Genomic DNA, 22,331 nt, shown 5'->3' with positions numbered 1-22,331 from the left:
GATAATCCAAAATTTTCTTGTCTGACCAGCTGGGTCAATTCGTTGACCAATTTACCGACCAACATTGGTCGTTATTTAGTTTTAAAAAAATATAATTTTTTTTCCCCAGTTTTCGTCCAACCTGGACGGTTTTTAGTCGCTTTTTTTGACCGACCAACGTTGGTCGGAAATAGTTGGTCAGGTTTTTAGCAGATTTTTAGTAGTGTAACTATATTGTCAGTGTTAAGTTAACCAGTGTCTTTTGAAGCACTTTCTATTTAAAATTAGTGATGTTTTTTTTATTGCAATTGGCGCGCTTGACAAATAAAATAGAAAGTCACTTTCTCACTTGTTTAGTAAAGTCAAATTTTTAACCTTATCTCGGAGGTGACGTCCAGTGAACCCTTAACCCCCGTCGTATAACCTACCCTAAAGCATATATTATGTGGCCAAGCGACCTGTATCAACATGCGTCAGCTTAATAAAATAAGCAACAAGCAAAAGACCCATAGGCGTCATGTTTACAAAACAAGTGAGATGCATCATTCAGTTACACTCCAAACAGCTCATATATATTTACCCACCCACAGTGAATCAATTGAGCTCCTAAAGATTTCATTATATATACAACATGATGGAAAAGGGTCATAGCCCGACATGTGATAGTAAGGGAAGAAATACAAGAGAAGCTTCCACAGTATCTGTTATAAACCTCTAGTCCTAAATCACAACAACTCAATGCTTAACCTATCTCGCCAAGTCAATCACATGTTGGCCGATAGCGAATGCTTATAGCATTTACAGTAGTTAACAAAACTGAAGCTCCTAATCAAGGTGTACCGGGAATGATACTCGAGTACTAAACCGATAGAATTAAAATCTTGAATCCGCCTCTGGCTACATGTCACAATCTTCAACCTATCTATTATAAACCAAAGAAAGTGAGGTAATTAATTCTTCTTTGGTACAACACACTTGACTTGGACAGCCAAAGTCTTGAAAATATTAGGGCATGGGTCCTTGTTTGGCTCGTCAAAAACCTCTCTCTCAACTGGGATAGAACATGTGTGTTTTCCCAAACAATACTTTTCTGCTACTTTAATACTATTAGGTGATGTGCAATTTCCCATGTAGAAATTTCCACATGCACCATCTGGATCACCATAACTAGCAAACTCAACTTTCTCGATCACATTATCGTCTGGGCAAGTTAAGTGAGCTCCTGCTTTGAGATCTTCTACGACGGCGCGAAATTTACTTCTAGATCTCTCCCAATACTTAACATTTGGAGGATGATATTCGGTGATCATACTGCAGATTGTGTCTCTGTTCACTGTTACTATTTGAATTATTTCTGGGTGACCTCCAGTTTCTTCAAAAACAACTAGGAGATTATTGTTTGGCTTCAAAAATGCTCTTGGAATATGATACCTGATCAATTCATAATTTTCATATACGTTATCATATTTGACCAATTGATATATTTGGTCTTTTTTTAGGGTTGGGGGGGGGGGGGGGGGGGGAATTTCATGGTGTACTTACTCAGATTGAGTGGGCTGTCCAAGAGGAGAGAGGAAAGATGCCCAGTAACGACCAAGGCTTTTACCATTGACCCACATCATACCTTTTTGCATTTTGTCCATTCTCAAGGCCACTGGATCAGTGCCTTCTGGGGCATCAAAATATGTCTGTAACACACAAAGAAAAAGAAATATATTAGTAATTGAAATATAGGATCAACGAATTTTAAAACCTTAGATCAAATTACTATGTATGAATGATATGAACGGACTAAACAATAATACTTGAACATCAAACAAAAGGTGCAATGATTTAGGCATTGAAAGAATCAGTAAAATAGATATGTATTTACATGAAGATACAAACTACCTACACCGGAATAAAAAAACACTACGAAGCTTCACTATTACCTAAGTTTTTTGGGGTGATAGCAAAAAGGTAATAGATAAGTGGTCTTTTCCAACATTCTACAAAACCGTACATGAGATTTTCACTCTATATGGGTCTTCAATTCTTTCTAATACATTGCCACATTGGGTAATGTATTCTTGATGGTGAGAAATGTATAAAAATACATAATGGAACTTAAGAAGGAAAAAAAAATCTATTTAAGCTTACCTTCAACCAAGTAACAGGTCCTGGTGGCGGACCAGCTAAGGAATTCCATTTCACTTTCTTTGCACCTTCTTCTGTGAATAATTGTTCTTTTTCTCCATATACACCAACCTGAAATAAAAGAATTTTTACTAGTTGATTTAACATTTATTTAAAAAACGTTGTCAAGGATTATTAAATAATTACTAAATATGTGTGAATATGTATACCTCATGTCCCCAAACATTCAAAGTGATATCAAGAGTTCCAGCCATTAAACCTTGAAGTGTCACACCACGGGGTCCTGCAAACCTCTTTTCCATATAGGCTCCGCTATTCTGTAATTATATTCATCAACATTAATTCTCTTCTGTCTTTTTATTCTCTTTTTTAGGTCTCAGGTTCGAGTCTTGAAAATTAAAAAATGCTAGTAGGGAGCTACCGTACATCATGTGAGGGAAAAAAGAAATTATTAAGAAAGAAATAGTACCGGATATCCAATTGTCTCAGCTAAAAGGGTGATGTGATTGATTCCAGGTTTCAAGACGACTGGTTGCCGGAAGACAAAGCTCTTCTCGATATTGTTCCCGTGCCCAAACCCTAAAGGTATGTAATTCCGAAACAAATATTAAGCATTTTTTGGCACATGACTATTGTAAAAATAAGTTTTCTCGTCAATGGCTAACCAATTTACAAAGAAGGTGTGTTTGATGCAACATAAGACATTTTTCACAAAACAATTTCACAAAATGACTTATTTTTTGAAAATATATTTTCCTGAAAAATATTTTTTAATGTTTGGTTCAAATATTAGCATACCGAATAATGTTTGATTGAAACAAATATTTTAGTGTTTGTTAAAGCATGAAGGAAAATGACTTCTATCCAAACGTGGCAAATCATTTTCTCCCTTTTAATAGAAAATGTTGTCCCGGAAAAATATTTGTTGAGAACCAAACATCAAAAGATGAGAAAAATATTTTCTCCAATAATATTTTCTGATATATCACACACACCCAAAGAGAATGTCACAAGGGTATTTGTATAAGAAAACCTACCAACATATTGTCCATTGACAAAGGCAACCAATGCATGGCCCATACTTGCAATTTGCAATACAGGGAGAATATCAGGTCTCATGGGCAAGTCACGTCGATCAAGGTTGATGCTGTGTTATACAAGAATAAAAGTATTTAGAGTAAAGTCGAATAATCAAATAAAAACAATATCAAATAGATTAATTTAATTACCTTGTGCTGTACCAAGCATAGTCAGATTTATCTTTGGTCAAACTGTAAAGTTCCAAGGGATCCCTGTTCTTAAGTGCCAAATCATGTATTGTTGGTACTTTTTCTTGATATATTTCCCATTTTAGATTCTTTGCTTTCTCCGACGGAACAAAGTTTCTTGAATTATGTTGCGAAACAACCTGTATATATAATTTTGATTGTGATAAGAAAATTCTAAAATCTTCAATCATATCAATTTTCTGATTATCTTGATTCTTCACATAAAGTAGGATTCTTACCGTTTGAGTGTTGTAAACCACAGTCTTACAATCAGCAAGAATGCTAATTGATTTCTCAGGCAAGTAATATTCTGCTCCCCTAAATGTAATGTTGGATGGTAACTTTGTGTGGTTGTTGGTCAAAAAGGCAGCACACATATGATCAGGTCCAGGCTTCTCATAGACAGTGATCTACATTTTATGTATCAAACATGTAAACTTCCATACTCAAGTACATAATATTACTATTAGTACTTTTGAGTTAAAGTACTATATATACTGACAGTATAATTTTTTTTAAAAACCATCATCAATTTGTAAAAGTGAGTTATCGCTCTATTCTTCATGTTACCATATAACATTTGCTAGAAGAGTTACCTATCGTTGCTTGATGGTATAAAAATTTATACATTGTCAGTACATAGAACTTATTATAAATTACTGCTAAATGTTTGTTAAAAAGCTGGTTATGAGTTAATAGAAATCCTTAATCACCTCAAGATTCTCGTTAATCTTTTGTACAGTGGGAGTACCCCAAAGAAGAGCTCTTCTCGACAATCTTAATGCCCTGTGCAAGTCTCTCAAGTGACTCCATTTGGGATCCCTCATTAAACCTAATAAGAGCCATATACTCAATCTTTGATTAAATCAAATAATGGTTGAATGGTACTATTAATTGATTGTACTTTTCAAAATAAAGCTTAAGATGAGCCTAATTACCAAATTCATCAAGAGGGGCTTCATCATAATAACGAGTAGTCACGAAAGAAGAGCTTGTTCTTCCAAAGTTGGTTCCACCATAGTACTGGAAAAAAAAAAGGAAAATTAATTTAAATCATATTCAAAATTATACTTCGATAGACTATAGGCTAAAAGTTGATGAGTAAATAATAATAAAATACCATGTAATAGTTTGTAAGAGTTCCATTCTTTGCAAAGAAACGAGCCACAGAAAAAGCAAGATCTTCTGCTGATCTTTGTGCTGGAGGATCTCCATAAGTTCTATACCTGTACTTCATTTTTGTCAACTTTAGCAGTTTAAATACAGATATAAAACTACCAAATATTAGACAGATAAATATTTATGTTGTTAGAGCAATATAACCTGCTATAGAAGGCTATTCACCTTTATTTTTTGGGTTATTAATCCCACTAATTCGAGATAATCATCACTAATTACCTATAATATGAGTTGAGTGTAAACTTTTTCTAAGCTATCAAAATAGTATCTAGAAGTAAACCCTTATTATATTCACCGTCAGTGTAAAAAATATTTATATAATCAAGTGAAGTACAAGGTAATTACATATAAATACCTATAATAAGAATCAATTGATAATCTGGTAGGAATGATAATTGACTAATTATCAGGGTTAATTTCACTGATGGTCATCCAACTTATCATTTATTTCACAAAAGTCACTTAACTATTTTTCATCACTTAAAAGTCATTCAACTTTACCTTTGTAGCTTAAAAGTCATTCTAGTTCAAAACCTATAAAATATCCAATAAAAAATATGACATGGCATTAAATTTAATTAAAAAATCTAACAATAATGCCACATAAGCTTAAATAGACCATATCTAAGTTAGACCCATTTCTTGTTCAGCCCGATTTGCCCATAACCCAAATGAGTTTTAATATTTTGACAATTAGAAGGAAAAGAAGAGAACAATTATTTTGTACTAAAAATATCTTACTTAATTTGTTACATAATAACTTTAATACCACCACCTATAATTTCATTAAAAATCTTAACAGAACTAGTACAGAACCAGTTTTTGCATCCTTCATATCATTTTATAATTTTTCATGAAGTTAAAATACTACCATTTCAATCTCACATAACAATTAAATGTACCACTAACAGACAAGAACAACAAGCTAATAAGAACCTATTTTCACAAATTACTATTCCATTAAAATCAAAAAATTATTTATTAAGCAATACTAACAGATAAAAATATTGCTCAGTAAGAAACACCCATAATGAAATTGCATAGTAAAAATTGTCAATACACACCACAATCGTAGACATACTATAGCGATAATTTGGACAAAAGAAAGAGACAACATATTGTGTCATTGGCCGTAAATGTACTACCAAAACCTAAAGATAAATTCAAAAGACCTAATTTTTCTTAAATTTCTTAGACTTCTTTTTCTACAAATTAACCACAAAATAAAAGTGCCAGTCCAGTTAATTGTTCAAATATTAATAATCCATTTTGGTTATAGGTCAAATCGGGCTGAAAAACAAATTGGTCTAACTTAGATATGTTCTATTTAAGTTTATGTGGCATTATTGTTAGATTTTTTAATTAAATTTAATGCCATGTCATATTTTTTATTGGATATTTTGTAGATTTTGAATTAGAATGACTTTTAAGTTACAAATGTAAAGTTGAATGACTTTTAAGTGATGAAAAATAGTTAAGTGACTTTTGTGAAATAAATGATAAGTTGGATGACTATAAGTGAAATTAGTTAAACTACATTGATAGCACACACAAAAAAAAAATTAACTGACCAACTATCACAAGTTAAACTACATTGATAGTGAAAATTCTTTTATGCCGTTTACTTATATATCTTTAATTCCATTAGACATTAAGAAAAGATTATACTTACTGCGCAGTCCAATTTTCAGTCCACAAAGAAGGTTTGTTGGGACCATTAGGGCCTGTGAAAGTATCCCCACAATGCCTTCCATTGCATGTGTTTATCTGCAGAAATCATAGGAAAAAAGAAAGGAAGAAAAAGAAGAGTTTTTAAACAATTTTTTATTTTTATTTTTACTTTCTAACTTTTTCCTACTATCAATTTGGTTGCCTTGTAATGAAATGGTAATAATCATTTTCCAGAACAAAATGAATATTACCACAGATGGAGGGGCATCCTTTTGCTTGCACATGATCCAGGGGACTCCATTGTATAATCCCACAGCCATATTTGCTGCCCACTCAATATATTTCTTTCCGTTTTCTTTATAAGCTAGCTGGACATTATTGTACTCATTTTCTATCTGTCACGATTAGTACGCTATCATTAAAGATATAATTAATTAAATAAATGTTCGATCTCTAGCCGTTTAAGATAAGTTGGTCACACAAATTCAATAGTCAATCATGATCACATATCAAGAAGCAACGTGCAAATTTCGATTTAACCGATAACCCGAACGGTAAATAAATTAGGAAGAGACCTGTGCCAGGATGATGGGACCTCCTTGAGGTGCAAACAATTTCTCCTTTTTCATCAGCTCAATGACCATTTCTGCGTATTTTTTCATGTGGTACTGCAAAGTGGAGAAAATAAAAAAAGAGGGAACAAAATGACTTAATTAGTCATTAAGAAGTAAGTTTATTATTAATCAAGAGCAATTTTTATATGTTTTTGCATGCATGCACGATATTGTGATCGATTACATACCACGAATGGCTCGTTATAAGAACGGAATGTGATATTTTTAACTTCTCTTAGCCAGTATGGGAACCCTCTGTTTCATTATCAATATTCATTAGGCCATAATCAAAATAAGGACAAAAAAGTAGAGAAAATTAACAAAACATCAAAAAGTTAACTAATATCGTGTATACCCTGAAGTCCATTCTGCTTCAATGTAAGGACCAATTCTCAGAGTTACATACAGGCCCTGTTTACCGATCTCTTTGATAAACTTGACAATGTCATAATTTCCTTCAAAATCGAACTGCAAATAAAACACAACAAAGATTCTCGATATGCTCTTTACAAAAATAAAAACTTAAATCATTTAGACAAGAGTAGACCGTGGTAGCCAAGAATTCTTAAAAGATAATTTAAAAAAGAAAAAGAAATTGCAAGAGTGATACATTTGGAATTCAAAGCTGTGTGACAACTATACACTAGAATCTTCTTTTATGAAAAGGAGATTCAACAATTTTTATATATGCAGCAAATTTATTTTTGCCCTATTTACACAATAATTTTTGAATGGAAGGATTTTCATTTGGACACCCTTGAATTAAAGTAGGTTTTGTAAGTTCAACCAAAACTTTTTGGCTTGATTATGCATTAGTACATATACAAAAAGATTTTATGTTTGTATGTTTATATTTCATTCATTCTGAACTCTCTAAGATTTATAAATTTTAAATTCGTCTCTAACAGGATCGAGGTAGTGTTTACCTGGCCTTGAATGGGCTCGTGAATGTTCCAAAACACATAGGTCTGAATGAGATTAATACCTCCTTCTTTAGCTTTCCTGATAATGTCTGGCCACATCTGGGGAAAAAAATTAATCAATAAATTGCTGGTATTAAACATGTCAAAATTAAAAGACTGGCAATTGAGAATTTTAAGTTACCTCAGGAGGGCTACGAGGATAGTGAATCGAACCAGAAAAGAACAATTCTCTGTTTCCATTGACGATTAAGGAACGACTATCGTAAGTGACGCCACGTGGCTTTTCGGCGGCTCCGGTCGCCGATGAAATCAACGAGAAAATCAGGAGGGCTAACGTTAATAATATCTGATTTTGTTTAGCCATTTTGTTTTTTGTTTTTTTAAGTACTAATATTTTATTTTTAGTTTTGGATAGTGAGTGTAAATGAAAGAGATAAGAGGCTATTTTGATGCCGGCGGATAACCATTCTTGAATTATCCTATGCAATGTAAAGAGATTAATTTACTGTTTTAGCTAACAATTACCCTATATCGGTAATTATGGGGCTTGTAGGATTTCTCGTATTTTTCACGATCTATATGTTTTTGTGTTTTGTTAAATGCTTGTGGTTTTCCTTAAATTCTACATGCATCTCTCTCCTCCCACCCGCACCCCACCCCTTTTTTCTCTTTCTTTTTGTTAAATTAAAGAGTTTAACTTACTTTAAGATTTAACTTACACTCGATGCAGACTACAAAATAAAAATTGCACTAATTTGAAGTACTTTTCAACGTCTTATAAGTTCAATTAAACTCATAACTAAATTGTTGAATCCACTCTTGTTTTTCCATGATAAATTTGCAACCCCATGGCATATGGTGCACGGGTACTATGCACATGAGGGAATGGATGAGCATAGCGCGTTATATAATTTGAAGAATCTTTTCAAAAATCTCTTGTGTGTTACTGTGTCTCACGGGTATATGCATCGTGCTCTTATATATGCACCGGTACAAAAAACAATATTGATACATGTCACACCCCTTTTATGCCCCTCAAAACGATAATGTGTGTTATGGATGGTGGGTTAAAGAGTTTCTCCAATTAAAGTGACAAACTTAAATAGGGATTATTTTATTTATAGAGTCGTCACTTGAAATTGATTTTTTGGGTGTTCCAAGTTACCTTTTGTTTGAATCCCTAGTCAAAGGAAGATTTGACTCTTTTATTATTGGTCTGCAAAACAAAGTCAGCGTAAGAAATTCTGTTGACCGGGGAGAAGGTGTAAGGCATTCCCCGAGTCCCGTGGTTCTAGCACGGCCGCTTTATTGACTACAACTTGGCTTGAATTAATTTTGGATAAATTGTGATTTATTGGTTTCCGTATTTTATCTATCCGCTTTTAATTATTAAAATATGAAATTATCTTTGAAACGAATTATTTGTGTGAATCCGTTTTGTTTATTGTGCCAAAATCATGTCTCGCGTACGTGTACATAATTAATAATATTTTATTATATTAAGATTGTTTTGCCCAAAATTGCGCTAACGCATACTTCAATTTTAATTTTTGAAAATCATAACTATGTCACGCGAACGTATACATAATCACAATAATTTATTTATTAATACGCGCCTAAAGAATACTAGCGATTATTAAGATTTATTTTTTAATTACATCAACTTTATTGTAAGACTAAAGTTATAGAAGAATATTGTAAGAAAGATGGAGTAATTTAGTTATATGAGCTAGCTATATGTAGACCCAATTAAACTTAAAGAAAGATCATTTCTCGTTATCCAAGAAGAAAGAAAGCAAATTCTCCTACCCACTTTATTGAAACAGTTTCATCTACAATTACTGTCAAGTCCAATTATCATTGTTTTAAGTCTAAACATGACCCATTAATATGGCACCAAAACCTTTAATTTTGAATAAATCTTATTCAACTAATCTATTTAGCACTTAACTTTATACCTACAGAAGAAATCTAAAGCTATAAAAAGAGGAACAATTGTAACGAAGAAACCAGCGTGGCAAATCCTCACGTGAACTCTCATTTCCACATAAAGATACCAAGAACAATATTCAGTAATTTGAGCAAGAATCTCGTAACAATATCATCCGCAAACATTAACTCAAACATCATTCACATGATAATGAAGATAGAATTATAACATAATCACAGTAATATTTGATCCGGCTAAAATAAACATTAAGAACATTAAAATAATGTATTTATGCCAGAACAAAAATAGTAGAACAAGAGATATGACCTTTATTGCTAAAATTTTCAGCAGGTATAGTGAAGAAGAAGCTCACAAACAGTAATCCTCAAACGACGCTAGGAACTAGAAACTCGAATCGGAATCGGCAACCCCGGATGGACTTAGATCAACTAAGTTCGGACTATAGTTTCGGGCTGATTTTCACACTGATTTTGGAGGTTTGAGTGGTGGTGACAAGACTGTTTAGCGGTGAGCTTAGAGGTTGGTCTAAAGTTGAAAACGGGGTTGTTTTAGTGAAGTTTTTCGCCCCGTTTCGCGGCTAAAACAATGAAGATTTATAGATATTATGTGACTGCCTTTTCATGGAGTTTTTAGCTCGAATTAGTGGAGCCTATGAGCTGGTTTAAGGGGGTCATTTTCGTTGTCTTTTTCCTGAGTTTTTGGTGACGTTTTGGCTAGTTTTATAGAGTTGTTTTTGCTGCATTTATTTTTTTAGCAGAAAACAGGGGCTGGTTTGGGGTCTTTTTTGGATGGATTTCGGGGGTTTTGTCCATTTTTCTTGAACGAGGGACATGTGGGGGGTTGTGAGTGGGGGACCAACATGGGGAACAAGGAAAAGTGGAGTAGAATAAAGAGTGTGGGGACAAGCATGAGGGCAAGCATGGGGGACAAGAGAAAGTAGAATGGGGACAAAGTGTGGGGGACAAAGAGTGGGGACACGCGTGGGAAGATGGGAGCGGGAAATATTCAAGCACGATAAAAAATTAGGTGCTTACAGCATGCCCCTCTTTGCTTGGAAACATTAAAAGTTTTCAGGCAAAGATAAAGTGAGCTGTGTGACTAAGTTTTGACCATATCATTATTCAAAAGAGGAAGAAAATAAAAGAAAAAGGTGCAACCGAGTCCTGGTTTTGGACAGCCTATATATCTCGAGTTATAAGGGAATCAGGTCGCGTGTAGTTCAAGAAGAATGATGGAGTGATGAGTTCGAAAGTCGAGCTAGGTTCCGTCGAGCCTCCGGTTCGTGGCCCTGTTATTACATCAAAATCTAAAGGAACTAAACAAGCCTATCAGCTATAAGTTACAAGATTCCTATTTATAAGTCTTTTGAACCTTGATCTTGAGTCTTGACTGGTTGTTCATGCAGACTCTGATCTGAGCCTTGATGTTTGCTAGTTGTAGGTGCTAGTTCATTCTTCTACGGCTTCTTCTGAACAAAACGGAAAATGTGAAGCTCGTAACTTCAGTCATGTTTTGAGCAGTCCATATCATTTCCATCTGCTTTTGTATTTGGATTCACTTTTTTTTTCTTTATTTTGGATTCAGACTTCTTCTTTTGTTCATCTCAAACCTTGTGTCTCGAGGTAAAACCTGCTCAGACATCACAACAAACAAACAAACGAAATTTTTCTGCCCCAGTTTTCACTAGAAAAAATTTCGTGAGTTATTGTAACAAAATTCTAAACTACTTCTTTATTGAAAGCAAATAAAAAAACAGTAATGGTGTACCTTGAAAAGGTCATGTTGATTTTTTTTGTCCCAAAAGAATATCTCAACTAAGGATTTGTGTACCTTATGTTGGGAAAATGTGGTTAGAGAATGAGATACCCTATATTGGCAATGATATCAGGGAGTGGTGTATCCTGCATTTAAAATCAAATCAACTAGGGAGTGGTGTACCCTATGTTGGAGAACATAGCTAGGGATTGGTGTACCCTATACTGGTAAGGAGATCAGGGATTGGTGTACCCTATGCTGGTAAAAAAATATAACCAGGGGATTGGTGTACCCTGTATTAGTGAGAAAAAAAAATGTAACCAGAGGTTGGCGCCCTGTATTACTGAAAAGGAAATGTAACCAGAGGTTGGCGCCCTATATTACTGAAAAGAAAATGTAACCAGGGGTTGGCACCCTGTATTACTGAGAAAGAAATGTAACCAGGGATTGGTGCCCTGTATTACTGGAAAAGAGATGTAACCAGGGGCTGGCGCCCTGTATTACTGAAAAAGGAAATTGTAACCAGGGGTTGGCGCCCTGTATTAATGAAAAGGAAACGTAACCAAGGGTTTGCGCCCTGTATTACTGAAAAGGAAATGTAACCAGGGGTTGGCACCCTGTATTACTGGGAAAGAAATATAACCAAGGGTTGGCGTCCTATATTAATGAAAAGGAAATGTAACCAGGGGTTTGCGCCCTGTATTACTGAAAAGGAAATGTAACCAGGGGTTGGCACCCTGTATTACTGGAAAAGGAAATATAACCAGGGGTTGGCGCCCTGTATTATTGAAAAAAATGTTGAATCCCCGGGGCGAAAAAGGTCTACCTGGGTTAAACTATGAAAAGCAAACCTGGGCGAAATGTACTTCTACTCGGAATATGAGTTGTATCCCCCTAGGCGAAAAGTTTCTACCCGGGTTAAATTAAGTAAAATAACATGAGTGAAGAGTACTTCTACTCGGAACTATGAGCTGGATCCCCCTAGGCGAAAAAGGTTCTACCTGGGTTAAGCTACGTAAAACAACCTGAGCGAAGAGTACTTCTACCCGGAACTATGAGCTGGATCCCCCTAGGCTAAAAGGTTCTACTTGGGTTAAGCTACGTAAAACAACCTGAGCGAAGAGTACTTCTACCCGGAACTATGAGCCGGATCCCCGTAAGCAAAAAGGTTCTACCTGGGTTACGCTATGTAAAACATCGTGAGCGAAGAGTACTTCTACCCAGAAACTTTGACCTAGATCCTCCTATGCGAAATGGTTCTACCTGGGTTAAGTTACGTAAAATATCCTGAGCGAAGAGTACTTCTACTCGGAACTGTGAGCTGGATCCCCCTAGGCGAAAAGGTTCTACCTGGGTTAAGCTAGGTAAAATATGCTTGGCGAAGAGTACTTCTACCCGAAACTATGAGCAGGATACCCCTAGGTGAAAAAGTTTTACCTGGGTTAAGCTATAAAAATGAGAGGTATGGACAGTAGTGATGCATGCTGAAGATTTTAAGGAGCTTACATTTGGTGACATTCGTCCTTTGAGAACCGCAATTCTGTACTACTTTGTTCCTACTTCAAACAAAGAAAATTTGTGAGTTTTTAAAGTGGTAGTCGGTTTGTGGCCTTGATGCACTGAGGAGTTTGAGTTCATGGACACCCCGTTGTCGAAGAACTTATTCTATCAGAGTGGTACTGAGATGCTCGAATACTTTGTATCATTTTTTGGAGACTTTGTCTTTCTGACGTCTCCCCTGGCTGTTTCATATCCGGATGTCCACGGCACCATTAACCCTTGTATCTAAGGCAAAGAAATTTTTCTTTAAAATCAAACTTAGTTGTCTTGCACTCAGAACCAGTTTGTGTCTGTAGTGCTTATCAACTTTTGCCATGAAGCAAGTCTTGCTTAGGCAACCTTTTCAGTTTCTTTGAGACACTTTGTCTGCCTTATCAAAAGAGATCACAGATGGATTCCTGCCTTTGTCAATGCCGTATATGCTCCAAATTATGCTCGGTATTACGGGAAAACTGTAGAAAGTTTTGCAGCCATTTTTGCTTTGCTTTTGATGCAAGATTAGACCGAAAGGGAATCTAAGAAAAATTATGGAAAAGAATAGAAGAGCAATTGGAAGTGAAAAAGGAATTGTGTCTAAATAAAAGGTGTCCCTTTCGGGGAGAGAAATAAGGAGACTTATCTGGAGATATGTGCCGACTTCAATGAATCATGACATGCATTTTGGACTGGACGCCTGATCTGTCTGAGCTGTCTAATTCTCAAAATATGTCGCGAATGTTCATCTTGAAACTGTCTTGGTTGTGCTCATGCCGGAGCATCAAAGACCCTCATTCGGCTAGTAGCGCCCTTTGCGGGTTTTCGCTAACTGACCTCTCTCATTTCTCTAATCATTGTTGCCTTATGGTGCCCATCTGGTTTTCACCAATAAGACTCTTGCATTTCTCTGCTCAATGTCGCCTTATAGTGCTCATACGGGTTTTCACTGATAAGACTCTCTCATTTCTTCTTTTCTTTTTTTTTCTTTTTTTTCATACGGAAGGTTAGACAATGCCCCTGGCATGGGGACTTCAAGTATTCTCAAAGATCGATCAGAAATTCTTAACAGGAAAAGGCAAAAAGAACCTTGAACTGAATTACAACTTTTGAAACTGTTTCTACGGGAAAACCGTAAGATAAAAACAAGCTTCTACCCCAGTTTTGGAGTATTGGGAATATGGATTTTTGTTGCGATGGGACCGAACCCAGGGTAAGGCTGCCTACGTATCCTTTCGAAATCAGGTCGGACGTAGTTCAATGACTCAAAAAAATTTATTGTTTGACTTTTTTTTTTGAGTACATAGGTTCCAAAAAAAATGGAAAACAAGGAAGAAAAATACAGGTTAAAAGGGGTAACAAAAGGGTGACACTTGCTTGGAATAGCGAGCAATGGTAGCCTTCGTCATCTCGATCTAAGAAAATCATGCGTGAAAGTTCCACAGTGGGTATATATCAGACATAATATCTTTTGACTGCATCTGCATTAATAGTCATGTCTGGTACCCGTCCTTCTTCATCTACCAAGTGCAAGGCCCCTTTTGGTAACACTTTCTTGATGATGTAGGGTCCTTTCCAGTTTGGGGCGAACTTTCCTTTAGCTTCTACTTGGTGTGGAAGAACGCGTTTCAGAACGAGTTGGCCTACCTCGAAATGCCTTGGACGCACTTTCTTGTTGTAAGCGTGTGCCATTCTTTGCTGGTATAACTGGCCAAAGCACACTGCTGCTAGCCGTTTTTCATCAATCAGCATTAGTTGTTCTAATCGGGTCTTTACCCATTCTGCATCTTCAATCTCCGACTCCACAATGATCCGAAGAGAGGGAATTTCGACTTCATCCGGTATTACAACTTCCGTCCCATATACCAACAGATAAGAAATAGCACCAACAGATGTGCGAGCAGTCGTGCGGTATCCCAAAAGAGCAAAAGGCAACTTTTCATGCCATTGTCTCGAACCTTGGATCATTTTCCTAAGAATCTTCTTGATGTTCTTGTTCGTCGCTTCAACGGCTCCATTGGCTTTTGGCCGGTAAGGGGTAGAATGGCGATGCATAATTTTAAATTGCTCGCATACCTCCTTCATCAAATGACTACTGAGATTGGCTGCATTATTAGTGATAATGGTATTTGGGATACCAAAGCGGCAGATGATGTTGGAATGAACAAAGTCTACCACTACTTTCTTGGTGACTGCTTTGAAAGTGACGGCCTCCGCCCACTTGGTGAAGTAATCAATTGCAACCAAAATGAATCTATGCCCATTTGAAGCCTTTGGCTCAATTGGCCCAATAACATCCATTCCCCAAGCAACGAAAGGCCAAGGAGAGGACATGTGATGCAACTCCGAAGGTGGTGAGTGAATCAGGTCACCATGAATCTGGCATTGGTGACACTTGCGAACAAAACTGAAGCAATATCGCTCCATTGTAAGCCAATAATACCCTGCCCGCAAAATCTTTTTCGCCAAAACATATCCATTCATGTGAAGTCTGCATACCCCCGAATGCACTTCACTCATGATCCGCTCAGCTTCTGTGGCATCTACGCATCTCAACAAGTTCAAATCTGGGTCCTTTTGTACAAAATTTCCCCATTCAGGAAGAAACCGCTAGCGAGTCACCTTATAGTTCTTTTTTTATCTCACTTGGCATGCTCTGGGTATTCTCTCATTTTCAGGAATCGTTTTATGTCATGATACCATGGTTCACCATCTGGTTCTGTCTCAATTATATTGCAGTAACCGTGTTGAATCCGAACTTGGATTTCTAGTGGATCGATATGGGTGTTTCCCGGATAAGGGAGCATCGAGGCTAAAGTAGCCAAAGCATCGGCTAGCTCATTGTGAAACCTGGGAATATACCTGAACTCGATGGATTTGAATCTTTTGCTCAAATCTCATACACATTGTCTGTTTGGAATAAGCTTGATGTCTCGAGTCTCTCATTCGCCTTGGGCTTGCCGGGTAAGCAAGTCAGAATCTCCCATAACCAACAGTTCATGCACATCCAGATCGAGGGCCATTTTCAAACCCATGATACAGGCTTCATATTTTGCCGTATTATTGGTACAGAAGAACCGAAGTCGGGCTGTTGCAGGGTAATACTGTCCAATAGGTGAGATGAGGATTGCCCCGATCGCAACTCCTTTGATATTGACAACTCCATCAAAATATATTTTCCATAGAGGGTTGTCGTCTGGAACTACTTCCTCTATTGAGTTGACCTCTTCGTTTGGGAAGTATGTGGTAAGTGGCTTGTACTCATCATCAACTGGATTCTCTGCCAAATGATCGGCCAAAGCCTGTGCTTTCATTACGGTGCGAGTGACATAGATGATGTCGAACTCTGTGAGCAGGATTTGCCATTTTGCGAGCCTGCCGGTGGGCATTGGCTTTTGGAAGATATACTTCAGAGGATCCATTCTGGATATGAGGTAAGTAGTATAGGCCAAAAGATAATGTCTCAACTTCTGAGTGACCCAAGTCAAGGCACAACATGTCCTTTCTAAAAGGGTGTACTTAACCTCATAATTGGTGAACTTCTTGCTCAAATAATATATTGCTTGTTCCTTTTTGCATGTTGCATCATGTTGCCCCAGAACGCATCCAAAGGAATTATCCATCACCGATAGATATAAAAACAAAGGCCTACCAGGTTCAGGTGGGACTAGTACAGGTGGTTTTGATAGATAATCTTTGATCCTGTCAAAAGCATTTTGGCAATTGTCCGTCCGCTTGATTGCAGCATCCTTTTTTCAGCAACTTAAAGATGGGCTCGCACGTGGTTGTGAGCTGAGCAATGAACCTACTGATGTAGTTTAACCTTCCGAGCAAACTCATGACCTCCTTTTTGTTCTTCGGGGGTGGCAGATCTCGAATAGACTTTATCTTAGATGGATCCAATTCGATGCCTCTCCGACTGACTATAAAACCGAGGAGTTTCCCAGATGGAACCCCAAACGCACATTTGGCTGGATTGAGCTTAAGGTCATACCTTCGAAGCCGTTCGGAGAACTTTTTCAAATCATTCACGTGATCAGCCTGTGTCTTTGATTTTATGATGACATTATCGACATATACTTCAATCTCTTTGTGCATCATGTCGTGAAAAATGGTGGTCATGGCCCTCATATAAGTTGTCCATGCATTCTTTAAACCGAATGGCATGACCCTATAACAATAGGTACCCCACGGAGTGGTGAAAGCGGTCTTTTCTGCATCACCCTCATCCATTAGAATCTGGTGGTACCCAACATAGCAATCCACGAACGACTGTATCTCATGCTTTGCGCAATTATCTACAAGAATATAGATGTTCGGCAAAGGAAAATTATCCTTCGGACTTGTTTTGTTCAGGTCTCTGTAGTCAACACAGACTCTAGTTTTTCCATCTTTCTTTGGCACGGGCACAACATTTTCCACCCAGGTGGTGTATCGTACGGCTCTGACAACATTGGCACTCAATTGCTTCATTATTTCCTCTTTGATTTTATCACTCATGTCCGTTTTAAATTTTCGCTGCTTCTGTTGGACTAGTGGAAAATCAGTATACGTGGGAAGCTTATGAACCACTAAATCGACGCTTAAACCAAGCATATCATCATAAGACCAGGCAAACATATCTCTATACTCAAATAAAAGTTGAATCAAGGCATCTCTGGTTTTTTATTCAGTGTGAATGCTTATCTTTGTTTCTTTGACTTCTTCATGACCTCCGATATTAATTGGCTCAGTTTCATTGAGGTTGGGCCTAGGTTTGTTTTCAAATTGTTCCAACTCTCTTTTTTTTCATCAAAAACCTTATCTTCATCATATTCGACCTCTTGATGCATTATTTTGAAATTAGACAGCTTTTTGAGATCTGGGCGTGAATTCCACATGCATGTCATGTTATTAAAGCCGGCATTAACAAAACTGAAATAGAAATAAAATGGCAGGAATTAGGAAAAGGAAAAGATACAAAATACGAAACTGAACTGCATTTCATTGAATTTGAAAGGATAGAAGGGTTAACGTCAAAATAAAACAATCGTACTAAGATATTTGGATTACAACCCTGAAAGTAACCCGAAGTACAAAAGAAAAAAGCTGCAAAAAGTCAACTACCAAGACTCCTTCCTTGTGGGGAGAGGAGTTGCTTCCCAGTTATTGAGCATGGTGTCTGGGCCAATTAGTTGCATATCGGCACGACTAATGCCTTCACTAGCCTGGATCATATTCTCTTCAGAAAACATCTGCTTGAGGCCATGGAAAATTTCATCAATGTTTGCATGCGCCGAGGAATTTTGACCATGTTTGAATCGTGGCTCGACAAAAGTGTAGAAAATGTGAGGGATAGGTTGCTGCAAGACCCACCCGTGCTTTTTGCGGTGCTTGGCTTTGTCTTCGTCTGCTTGTGTTGGCCTGAAGCCTAAACCAAAAGTACCCCTGTTACTGAACAGAGAAATGTGTTCTGAAATTCCTTGCAATGATGCCCCCAAACCTTTTCCTGGCTCATAACCTTGTCTCATCATAAGTGCAGCCACCATTACAGATGTGGCGGAGAGACGAGGATGCAGAATGGGCTTTCCTTCCTCAACATGGTCCACAACAACCACTTCGAAAGCCTGATAGACAATAGACTCACATCCTTCCTTGGCCTCAATACATGGGATTAACGGGTCTTTATAAATGGATGACTCGTCTTCTCCGTGAACAATAATTTCTTGCATGTCGTGCTCGAATTTGAGCATCTGATGCAAGGTGGATGCCACAGTTCGGGCCGTATGGATCCATGGCCTTCCAAGAAGAAAGTTATAAAAAGTTTCCATGTCCACTACTTGGAGGACAATTTCAAAATCAACAGGCCTAATCATCATGGTGAGGTTGATCTCCCCAATGGTATCTCTCGCTGAGCCATCAAAAGCCCGAATATGAACATTGCTGGGCCGGATCCTGTCTGTATTGATCTTCATACTTTGCAAGGTAGAGAGGGGGCATACATCTACACTCGAGCCTCCATCAACCATGACTCGCTTCACATAATGCCCCTCACATTTGACAATCAAGTGCAAAGCCCTATTGTGACCGGATCCCTCCTCGGGAAGTTTATCTTCAGTAAAGGAAATTTTGTTCACCTCAAAAAATCTATTGGCCATCTTCTCTAACTGATACACGGTGGTATTCTCTAAGACATATGCCTCGTTCAGGATTTTGATTAGTACACGGGCATGCTCTCCTGAGTGTATGAGCAGAGATAACAGAGAGATTTGGGCAGGAGTCTTTCTCAGCTGGTCAATGATTGAGTAATCCTGAACTTTCATCTTTTTCAAAAACTCCTCCACCTCTTCTTTAGTAACCGGTTTCTTTATTGGCATTTGACCTTTTCTGATTTGCTTAGCCTTCCTCAACTCTTTTGGAGAGTAACACCTCCTTGATCGAGTCAAACCTCCAGTTTCCCCCACTTATTCTATGATTTCCTTGCCTTTGTAGGTTAGTACAGTTTTGTTGTAGTTCCAGGGGATGGTTTTCGTATTTGTTACACGGGTTTGTGTGGCAGGCTTGATTATGATCGGTTCTATTATACCCATCGTATCGCCCTGATTCTGCTTTGTGATGGGGTGACCTCCAAGGATGTATAACGTTGGGTTTGGAACATTGGAGCAAACTTCTAACCTCAAGATTTTTGGAACAAATAAAGTTGCCCTCTCTGAGCTCTGGGCGCCTTTCACAATCAACGGTGCATCTAGGCTTGGACTTACTTCCAGTTTGGTTCCCTCTTGAATCGTTACCACTGTCATTTCTGCTCGACCAACCAGCTTGTATTCATGATCTCGGCCAATCATTCCCACAAAATGAACATCATTATGTACTGGCAACGTGTTATTGGTCACATTAGGAGGGTCCTCGCCATTCGTGACTACAATCAATTTTTCAACAATGAGTCTTTTTATGGCTCTTTTCAAGGTCCAACAGTCATCAGTGCTATGCCCCAGAGCACCTGAATGATATTCACATCTAGCATTTGCTTGAAATCCGTGTGAATCGGGATGCATATGGTGGGGAGCGATGGGTCCAATCACGCCCATCTGCTTCAACTTCTAGAACAGACTAGAGTATGATTCAGCCAATGGAGTAAATTTTTCCACCGGCCTCTGCTCTCGACCATAATCCTGCCTAGGACGAGCATTATAGGGTGCCCGAAAATTTTGCTGCTGAGGTCGGGGGAATCTTGGAGCTGGTGCCCGTACCTGTTGATTAGGAGGATGAGCATATGATTGAGCATTAAACACTGTATATTGTGGCAGTCCCACGGAGTACTAAGGAATTAGCGGGGGATAGTAATGTTGAGGGTAGCTGGATTACCCCTGCTGAACTTGCACATAAGGGTGCGATGCCCCTCTTTGAACTTTCCTGGATCCCGAAGTCATCATGGACCCTTCATCTCTCTTCTTTCTAGTTGCCAAACTTCCCGACCCATTTTGGATAGCTTGGGTGGTGGCTTTGAGAGCAGCTTGACTTACAATTTTGCCAGTCTTGAGGCCATTTTCGACCATTTCTCCTATTTTGATCGCTTCCGCAAAAGGTCTACCCATTGCGGACATCATGTTTTGAAAGTAATCAGGCTCTTGGGCCTCTAGAAAAACAGTGATCAACTCGTGGTTATCCATGGGTGGCTTAACTCTAGCTGCTTGCTCCCTCCACTTGATTGCATACTCCCTAAAGCTTTTAGTCGGCTTTTTCTTCATATTGGACAGGGAATTACAATCCGGCGCAATATCTATATTGTATTGAAATTGTTTGACGAAGGCTTGGGCCATGTCGTCCCAAATATGCCAGTGAGAGATATCTTGGTCAATGAATCATTTGGAGGTTACCCCCACAAGACTTTCCCCAAAATAAGCCATCAGCAATTCTTCTTTTTCACCTGCACCCCTCGGCTGGTTGCAGTACCTTTTCAAATGGGCGATAGGGTCACCGTGTCCATCATACTTCTCGAATTTTGGGGTCTTGAATCTTGGTGGCAAATGGATGTGAGGGAACATGCATAGATCACTGAACGAAACACTTATGTGACCCCCTATTCCATGTGTGTTCTTTATGTTTTGTTCTTGACTTTTCATTTTCCTGGCCATCTCATCCGGCTCAACCGTCTTGGCAAGCATTTCATTTTCCACTGGTGACTGGTACTGAGGAGTCTGATTATATGGAGCCGAGACCCCGAAAGCCATATTTGGAGAGTAGTATTGGCCATCATAAGCATGAGATGGTGGCTCGTTGATTGGCCTCGTCACAGGAGGTGGAGGCGGGATTGTGTATGCCTGTGCGCCAGACATGACTAGAGGAGTGTTCCTGATCGGTGCGACTGGAGGTCGCACATTAGAGGTACCAGGAGCAATATGGAGGTTGTAGTTTGGCACATACCCTAGTGGTAGGATGTGGTCGCTCGTTGCATGGAGCGATGGTTGAGTAGCCAGGGGTACGGTGGAAGTTCCCTCTGAGGGACCACGGGGTGGAGGCTGACCAGACACCCAAGCTTGATATACATCGGACAATTGTTGTCTCAATTTTCTTATTTCCTCCGACTCTTGTTCAACTGATTGACCCTGGGGGTCATCACTGATCAGCTTGATCTCATCATCGTTGGCCATTACTACTACTCCCTTAGATCTAGTGAAGTAATTGTGTGTTGCCAGCTTCACCACAAACCAACCACCTTAAGCTTACTAGCGTAAGAGACAACAAACGTGTTAGGGTTAAGCATTTTATAGATATGAATCACACATAATGTGCCATGCTCCTATCATTGTCACTATTTCTAACATGCTTTTGGAGGCTTCATGTTTCATTCCGGCTTATGAGGTTGCTTCTTATTGACGCTCTTATTTTCTTCTCTTTTTTTTTTACTCACGCCTCATTTTGATCCCTCATCTTAGAATCATTGAAAAATATTTTGATCGAACCTTTTGTGGGTTGCCTACGTATCATGTCGCCGCATGAATCAGATCATTACGTAGTTCAGGGGAAATAATAACAATTTTGATTTATTTTTTTATATTATTATTATTCAAATTGACTCTAAAGACATAAATATGACTGAAAATGCGACAAATATAAAATTACAAATACGACAAATGAAAAATGAAACTAAAAACTAATTGACCGCACTAAAACTTTAATCTTCAATGGCATTCTTTCTTAAATTGATATCATCAATGGTCTGCATCCATTGGCCTCCACTCTCCCCCCAACATCTCGTACAAATTCTGAAATACTCCCGGCAATTGTGGAACGAGGGCACGTACATGTTGACCAACTTTCTCATTGTTTAGATGACGATGAT

At 38.0% G+C, this 22,331-nt stretch overlaps 1 protein-coding gene across 1 annotated transcript; it reads right to left on the bottom strand.

Annotated features, from left to right (window-relative positions):
- Window positions 1-569: 569 nt before the first annotated feature.
- Window positions 570-8,268, bottom strand: LOC107780297 (beta-galactosidase 13-like). The gene is made up of 18 exons (XM_075239453.1): window positions 7,952-8,268; window positions 7,774-7,869; window positions 7,203-7,315; window positions 7,036-7,102; window positions 6,809-6,901; window positions 6,485-6,628; window positions 6,235-6,329; window positions 4,504-4,609; window positions 4,322-4,406; window positions 4,097-4,215; window positions 3,623-3,793; window positions 3,345-3,523; window positions 3,153-3,262; window positions 2,585-2,694; window positions 2,325-2,432; window positions 2,119-2,226; window positions 1,522-1,667; window positions 570-1,410 (listed from the first exon to the last, which is right to left on the bottom strand). The coding sequence occupies exons 1-18, from the start codon at window positions 8,132-8,134 to the stop codon at window positions 930-932; spliced, it is 2,514 nt and encodes an 837-aa protein (XP_075095554.1). The 5' UTR covers window positions 8,135-8,268; the 3' UTR covers window positions 570-929.
- Window positions 8,269-22,331: the final 14,063 nt, after the last annotated feature.

This window comes from Nicotiana tabacum, chromosome 19 (genome assembly GCF_000715075.1).
Source record: "Nicotiana tabacum cultivar K326 chromosome 19, ASM71507v2, whole genome shotgun sequence".
Lineage (NCBI taxonomy): Eukaryota > Viridiplantae > Streptophyta > Magnoliopsida > Solanales > Solanaceae > Nicotiana > Nicotiana tabacum.
The sequence above is the reverse complement of the archived record's forward strand: the minus strand, read 5'-3'. Positions and strand labels throughout refer to the sequence as shown.

Excerpts from the sequence above, each read along its gene's own strand:
- LOC107780297 (XM_075239453.1), bottom strand. The coding sequence starts at position 8,134 with ATGGCTAAACAAAATCAGATATTATTAACGTTAGCCCTCCTGATTTTC. Across the intron at positions 4,610-6,234 it reads ACTGAAAATTGGACTGCGCA|GTATAGAACTTATGGAGATC; the intron begins GTAAGTATAATC and ends AATGAAGTACAG. Across the intron at positions 2,695-3,152 it reads TGTCAATGGACAATATGTTG|GGTTTGGGCACGGGAACAAT; the intron begins GTAGGTTTTCTT and ends ACATACCTTTAG.